Source organism: Trifolium pratense, linkage group LG1 (assembly GCF_020283565.1).
Source record: "Trifolium pratense cultivar HEN17-A07 linkage group LG1, ARS_RC_1.1, whole genome shotgun sequence".
Classification (NCBI taxonomy): Eukaryota; Viridiplantae; Streptophyta; class Magnoliopsida; order Fabales; family Fabaceae; genus Trifolium; species Trifolium pratense.
This window is the reverse complement of record NC_060059.1, coordinates 52651418-52659928: the sequence shown is the minus strand read 5'-3', so window position 1 is coordinate 52659928 and position 8511 is coordinate 52651418. Positions and strand designations below refer to the sequence as shown.

General features: G+C 32.5%; 1 protein-coding gene across 1 annotated transcript; it reads right to left on the bottom strand.

Annotated features, from left to right (window-relative positions):
* Nucleotides 1-4346: 4346 nt before the first annotated feature.
* LOC123906108 (serine/arginine-rich SC35-like splicing factor SCL30A) lies at nt 4347-7359 on the bottom strand. Its single transcript, XM_045955964.1, has 6 exons — nt 7207-7359; nt 6554-6736; nt 6008-6085; nt 5114-5278; nt 4867-4989; nt 4347-4772 (listed from the first exon to the last, which is right to left on the bottom strand). The coding sequence occupies exons 2-6, from the start codon at nt 6718-6720 to the stop codon at nt 4634-4636; spliced, it is 672 nt and encodes a 223-aa protein (XP_045811920.1). The 5' UTR covers nt 6721-6736; nt 7207-7359; the 3' UTR covers nt 4347-4633.
* Between the last annotated feature and the right edge of the window lie 1152 nt (nt 7360-8511).

Sequence of the window (8511 nt, the reverse complement as noted above, 5' to 3'; positions counted from 1 at the left end):
CGTGATTTGGTCCTGCATTTTATTTCACGTTAGTATCCGATCTATTTAACTGCTTAATCTAATAAAGAGAAAATATTAATATTAAAGTTTAATTAGTAAAATAGTCCCTTAAAAACATTTTTTGTTTTACATTGGTCCCTTAAAGGAAAAAAAATCTGAATAGATCCCTTAAAGGCATATCCGTTAATCAGTTTGATCCTATTCAGACATTTTTTTAGGGACCAAACTGATTAACGGAGATGTCTTTAAGGGATCTATTTGGACATTTTTTTTAAGGGACCTATTCAGACATTTTTTTCTTTAAGAGACCAATCTGAAACCAAAAAAGTCTTTAAGGGACCATTTTACTAATTAACCCTAATATTAACAAATAATTATTGATTTTTGTTATTTAAAAAAAACAGTTAAATTGCTTAATGACACAACTTAATTTTTTTAGGATTTGACTCTCTAAATATTTTTGTTCACTAACTATAAAATTACATATTGCTATTGTTAGAGAATTTCTACGGTACATTTAAAAATTCGAGTTCTACCATACATTCAAAAATTAATTTAATTTAAATTAATAGATAAATTAGTATTTTCTGAAAGAATTTTTTTCCTATCGTTTAAAAAATATAATAATAACTAAATATTATTTTAGTAAGACGTGAAGAAAATGAAATTTTATATTTTTTCAATTTTTTATTACTTGTAATAGTTAGTTTTGAATTATTATTTTAAAAATGTAATAAATTGGTATAATGCTTATAGTTATAAGCAATAAAATTGTATTGTTTCTTATATGAAATTATTTTCTCTAAAATATAATAGTCGACAAATAATTTTTTTTTTTTTGAACCAACGACAAATAATTTTTTAGTTCATAAAAATAATCGTGAATTTATTAATCTAAAGATCAAGTATACCGGCGCATTCAATTTTCGAATGTACCATTAGAAATTCCCTTATAATAGCAATAGGGAACACTTTTTTAGCGCTAATTTGCAGCAGTCGATACATATGAATGTTGATGATACGATGGCAAGGACTAACAATATTGATAATTAGCAAAGTTATCGAGTTTTGCGTGTCATTCTCTTTGGACATGGAGCAATAAAGAGAAGTATCTTTGTCCCAATGACCTGAATCTTCACATTTTATGGCTGCTTTGTAAAGTGAATAACGTTGACTACCAGAGTTTTACAACATGTTGGGTGGTTTCCTCCAAGTGGTGATTAATAGGTGCTTCTTAATACGGATGGAGCAAGGAAGGGTATACATAATGGTGGTTGTGGGGGGATCATTTGCGGTCGTTCAGGTGATTGGCTTGGGATTTTTCGAGACGCTTAGGCGAGTGTAGTGTTGTTGTGGGAGCTGGCCAATTTATGTGTGGATGCGCTTGGACATGTTGGATATGACTATGAGATAAGTTCTAATATAATTTTGGCTTAATTACGTATACATTTGGTTTATTATGTTTATTTTAGGTTTTAATTTAATTTCTTACGTTTAAAAATTATCAATTTGGTCCTTTACCGTCAGTTTTGTCACATGTGGCAGTCAGTTCGCACATTGGACAGACACGTGAACAGCAGCGGACCTAGGGGTGGGCTGAGGTGGGCCACGGCCCATCCCACCCCAAAAAATAATTTTTTTTTATTTGTAGGATATTAACTTAAATGTATTATTAATGATTTTAAGTCACTCAGTAATATTAATGTACAAATATTAATGTAAATATTAATTTAAAGTATATTATTGATGATTATAAGTAACTCGGTACACATATTAGTTAAAGTATTAGTGTAAATGTTAGTTCATAATTAATTGACTTTATAATATTAGATAAAATTAGCAGTTGAACTAGCATATATAAATATGAAATGACATAAAAAAATATGTTTAATTAATATTTAATTTTTTAAGTCTCATATTTTCACATTTGTTGCAATTTTAGTCCTATCTCAATTTTTTTCTTTTTTGCCGTAAAATTAGCGAATTTTAATGACAAAAAATGTGAATTTTGGTCTCAAATTTGATATTTCATCTTTAGATTCAATGTTGGAGACAATAAATCACCTTTATAGCCAAACATCATAATTTTTAGAGTAAAAATATAGATTGTTGGTACCAAAATTGTAACATATGAAAATAGAGGAGCAAAAAATTCAATTTGAAAATAGATTGACTATTTTTCGGCCCACCCACAATATTTTTTCTGGTTCCGCCACTGCACGTGAACATTTTGACACACTGACACATGTATAATTCAAATTATGTTAGTGACAAAACTAGCAGAAAGGACTAAATTGAAACTTAATGGAAACGTAAATGACCAAATTGATATTTTTTTAAATGTAATAGACGAAATTGAAATAAAAAATAAACGTAAGGAACCAAATATGTAGTTAAGCCTACAATTTTTTACAAAAAAAAACTACTAGCTATCAAAATGAAAAACGACCGATTATCTACCCAAGAATAGCTAGAGCTCGGTATAAAGGCTTACGACCCGGAGATTCTTAGCTTGTTAAACACAATCTATCTTACTGTCTATCCAACTCAAAAATTAGTTGATTTATAAGTTTTTTTAGGTATCGGCCCTCCATTTAATATAAAAAGAAAAAAAAATTGTTTTTTTTAAGTATGGTTCCTATATTTGGAAAGGGAAAAATATTTGGAAAGGGAAAAATAGATTATTTAATTCTGTGTATATTACATTACATTAAATAAGAACCATGTATATATAACATGATACTATTATCTATGGTGGGTTGTGGGATCATGGGAGCTTAGAACTTAGGATACAATACAAAAGAAGGAACTTTTAAGGGAGGCAACGCAATGCTGCGGGTGACATGTCTTCGTCTTCTCCTATTTGTAATTATGTTTTTTCTGGTTGTTTGGTAACAATTTAGGAATATAAGGTTGTTGTTGTTGCCATCCACTGTTTGGTTTGGGAGATTTCTGTTCCCATTATAAAAAATAGTGATTGATAAATTTGTGACAATGATGTAAGCCGCGCCATGATGTAAACCTCTTTAATAGGCACACTTTTGCTATTTCACCCACACACAAAAATTAAATTGAATTTTCAGCCATCACTGCTTGTTTAATTGAGATCAGACGATTCAAATAAAATTATTCGGTGACCAGTTGTGTTAATGTGTACAGTCAATGATGGTTGCTCTATTAATTATAGAATAAATCAAGTATTATCTTTTATTTTTTGAATATTGTATTATAAGTATAAAGTTTTCACTACCGTTTAATAATGATTAATCTTGTTGGAAAACATGCGAGGTAGATAAGCTAAGTTCTTCCTTTTCAGTTGAAATTTTTTTACATACAAGAGTCACTGATTGAATCACTGACCATTTGCTTAAGGGCTTCAAATCTTTTATCATTTACATCAATTCATATTTAACGTATTATCTTTAATTCAAAGCATTCTATTCTCTCATTTCTATTTTAAGTACAGTACACCCAATGATGTCGGTGAATTCTCTGTTGATACCCTTCATTGAGATAGCAGAATTATAGGCTCAATGTCGGTATATTTTTTATGTCAGTGGTTGACTTGACGAATTTTGTTGAGGGGCCAGTTTGCATCAAATATATATTAAATGTTTTCAGCTAATCTGCATAACTTGTTTGGTTGGTGCCATGGTAATTTTTACATCAGTTTTGTCTCTCTTATAAAAACATTTAGGTGGAGAAAAATGTCTTGATTAAAATCTTTGGAATCAAAAATCAATTATAAAAGAGTTTACATTTGTCCCTCGAAAAACACTAACATTTAAGATCACACTGAGGGGTTTCGTCTGTCGAATAGTTACTATGGCTTATGCTGTACTGGTTTGTGAGATCTCTCTTTTCTCATCTCAGCCTCCTTATGAACAAATCCGAGTGAAGCTTTTCGATAAAGGCCCTGTCTTTTTACTACTAAATAAAAACTTTGAAGTTCAGTGTTGCCTCTTTGCGTTGGTTTAAATCCAAACTGTAACATTTTTGTGAAATAAATACAATAGGAAAACAGAAAATGTTTAAAGTACTTTTTTAGTTCACTATTTTACCCACACTCAAAACAGTCTTCATATTTGCCACATGTTTTCATCTCAAAAATATTTTAGCCTAAAATTTGGTGGTGGAAGAAAAGCTTGAAGAAATCAATAGGCACAAACAACTCAATAGATGCATAGTATCTTCTAACACTTGTGAATGTTATTGAGTTAACTTAATCCAATCTCATAAGAAAAAATACTTGGTTCAATCTAGGCAAGATTGGGTAGCACACTGTTTTCCTTTCACTATTTATTACACAAACTTTTTAGTCGAGTATGCTACGCATAGGCACTACATTGCAAAAGAAAACTAAAATTTACACAAAATAATCATCCATGAAATTCGCACAGACAAGAATTGGAGGCAGAAAAACACAAATAGAAAACTTGGTCCAACAGAAGTTTGATAAAAATCAGGACTAAATATAGAGCACAAACAATGCTGCGACAAATCCTTACTAGATTAATTAACAAATCCTTACTACTAAATTATATTAATTAACAACATAGAACACAAGCATAAATAGAAGCAAAGTAAAAACTACAGCGTTATCTTCCACATCAGCCAAGCTTGTCAGGTTAAATCACCTAGAGTACCCTGGACTACGGCTCCTGCTGTAACTCCTTCCCCGGCTTGGGCTTCTTGATGCATAAGGTGATCTACTATAAGGGGACCTAGAGTATGATCCCCTCCTATACCTTGTATCCCTTGGTGAAATTGACCTGAATTATAATCAAACATGTGTTTCTAAGAGTGAATCACAGAAAATTGTATACATCACTAAGAATTAAGTAAAATGATACTGCAGTAACAAACCTGGAATATCTGGAATATCGCCTTTGTCTTGGAGAAGGTGAATAGTCTGGACCAGGAGAATAGGTTCTTGCATAGCGTGGTGAACGAGAACGACGGCGGGGAGATCTTCTATAATCATATGACCTATCCCAGGGATATATTGAATAAGAAATGTGAAATACTTAACATATGTGAATAGAAAGAGAAAAGAAAAGCAATTTCAAAAGGTTTGATATCATTACAGACAATAAAAAAGTTATATCCTTACCTCCCACGTTCTCTTGCTCTCATTTCTTGAGGTTTCTTTCTGTTTTCTTCAGCAAACACCACAGTTAACTCTCGACCAAGAAGAACTTGACCGTCCATTTGATATTTTGCATCTGCAGCATCAGCCGGGTCCACAAATTGAACAAACCCAAAACCCCTTGGCTCCCTGGAACATAAAATTCAGATGCATTAGGAGTCACGTTATACATGGCGTGATAAATAAATACACCTGCATACTGAAGTAGTGCGGGGTTGCAAATATTCATTCTTCACAAATATGATCCGATCCCCAAGACTAACAAGCCATACTCTCAAGTCTCCATATATTTCAATAATAAACACCACACAATTCTAACCTTGTAGAAGCCAAAGTATTGAGATGAAAATCTTCAAGACTTTTGAACTTCAAGACTTGAACTGCTTCACAAATGAATTCAAACAAAAAAGTCCGAACCTTGGTAACACTAACATCACCCTGAACTTCACCTCTTACTACTTGGTGGTGTCTTCACAATGACACATTTTTACTTCATTCTTGTCTTCAACACAGTATTCTTATTACTTCATTCTTGTCTTCAATATGACACTCTTATTACTTCATTCTTCTCTTTTCTCTTCAACACTTTAAATAAAAAAAACAACCAAATTCCCATAAAATGATTGGATTATAAATTACTAGTTACTTATAATGAAGTCGCAAAACGTGAAAAAAGCCACAATAAATTTTTCCAAAATCCTAAAATAATGAAACAAGACACAACTTCACAGTAGAAAAACATTGAAATGGACAAATTTTAAATAACCAAGTCTCAAACCCATGCATCTTACAAAACAAAAAAATAAGCCATGAAAGCTATCAACTATGGTTTGGAAACTGAGACAAGGATATACTCACCCAGAATAATAATCACGAGGCAGGTAAATATCCTTGACAGGACCAAACTGGCTAAATGGATCGTGCAGATCTTCCGGCCTGCAAATCAGCATCAATGTTGAAAAGACCAAATCAGTCGAGCAAATGACATGCTATAATCGATAAATAACAACAATGCAGTATCATTCTCTTCAAATTATCACTATCATTCCATTTATTCCATTGCATAAAAAAGACCAGCTATAGAAACATATACATGGAACCAAATTAACAAGAAACGAAGCTGAATAAACTATCAATTTAGTTCCTAAACTATCACTCTCAAAATTAATCCCTAAAGTATATATATAAATATAAGTATAATTAGTCAATTTAGTGTCTACTATAAGATATTAGAGAATAAGTTGATAGTCATTTATATACTTTACGGACTAAATAAACAGATTTCATTCATACTTATTATAAATACAGAATATGATCCACACAATAGCAATACAAGAACCAACGTTTCTGAATCAAATCGAATAAAATAATTACTGGTATAAAACTCTGAAATCCTTTGAATACCTGCAATCTTTATGCAGATTCCGGACAAGGAGACTCGTTGGCAAGTCTCTATCACGGCCTCTGTAGCGGCCTCCTCCGTAACGTCCCCTAGGACTAGGACTGCGTCCCCTTCGACCACCGTAATGTCTTGGAGGTGATGGACTGTAACTGTAGCTTCTTCCCCTCATGTTGATCTCGTTAAACCTATCATCCCACAAACAATTTCGTTAAACATATTCTTCATGCTAATCAATAGAATCATAAATTAAGTATTAACAATAATCAAACACGGATCTTAAAATCAGCAGCAGTTTCCTTACAAAATCAACGACTTCAAAATCAATTTCGATCCGGTATAAAATAAACATGATTTTAAATTCGCTTCAGTGCAAATTAAACAAAATTCTAGCAAAATTAACAATTAAAACTGAGAAAATTAATCACGATGTTAACATGCAGATATAAAATTCAAAATTATATTAAACAAAATTCAACCTTAAAACACTAATTTCTGGAAAAATTAACAATTAAAACAGAGAAAATTAATCATCATGATGTTAACTAGCTTATATAAATAAATAAATAAATAATCTGAAATTTCTGAAGAATATTAGATGAAATGAATCAATAATCATGGATCATATGAATATAAAAATCGGAGTTGAGAAATTTACCTCGTTCACAAATCGCGAAACGAAACTCGGTTGCGGAATTTGGACGCAGAGAAGTTTTGGTTTTCGCTCGCGGATTCGTTCGTTGTATTTGTAACCGTTTCTTGAGCGTTCGAGAAACTTCTACCTGAATGGCAATGCTTTGGTATGGGAAGGTGCATGGGTTACCGTGGGGATCTTCTACGTTTTATAAAACCACGTCATCATGGTCTTAAATTAACGTCATCATGGGTTTGAAAATTGCTTTTTAGGCCCCTATATTCTAGGCACCCCGTTTGGACAATTTTACCCTCGTAACAAATTTGGTATCTACAATACGAAGTTTTATAGGTTTGGATTATGCCTTACGAATTCATGTTTTAAGCAAATTTTGAACAGAACACATAAAAAAGTCGATTTCAAAATTAAGTTCTGAAGTGTATGTTTTCGCAAATTCAAGTTCCAGGTTCAGCAGTGCAGGAAAATTCAACAGTGAAATGGAGTGACGCTTCAGAGCGTATTTTACGAATCTAAGCGTTATTGAAAAAATAGAAACCGAATCGAAGCGTTTTCGGAAGATAGAAATCAAATCTAAGCATTTTTCGTAGATATAAACCGAATCTAAGCATTTTCGAAAGCAAGTCATGATTCCTTCACCATGAATTGAATTCATGGAAGCAATCAAACATTCCTTCACCGTGATTTGAATTCACGGAATCCTGTTTTCAATTCCTTCACCGTGATTCCAAAAGTGATGTAAAAAGGAGGATAAAGAGGGAGTGGATGTTACAAATTGTTATTGAATTTGCTTGATTTGTTGTTGTTGTTCTGATTTTTTGTAAAGTATTGTCGTTGTTCTGCTGTTGTTGTTGGCTTAGCATTGTGTTTTTGCCCAAAGATCATTTGCCCGATAGATAGGCTATTGGTTTGGAAGGCCTCACACGATGGGGTTCTAAGTGCAAAGGCAACTTATGATTTCCTTTCCCCACAGGTAATTACAAAGGCGTGGACTGCATGACTTTGGCACAAATTCATTTTAGCATTGTTGTTCTGTAAAGTGTTGTTGTTGTTTTGATTATTTTTTTTTTTGGGGGGGGGGGGGGGTCATGTCATACAATACGAAACCAAATTGAATTCAGTAGATAGAATCCGAACTGAACTTGGACCTAAATTTAGGGGCATTTTGGGATTTTTTTTGGGGGGGGGGGTGGAGCAACTAGGGAGGCCTAAAAGGCAATTTTCCATGGGTTTTAAACTCATTTTTGTTGAACTGATATGAGCTTTTGTGAAATGTTATTTGTACCATTCATGTTTTACTAATACACTTCC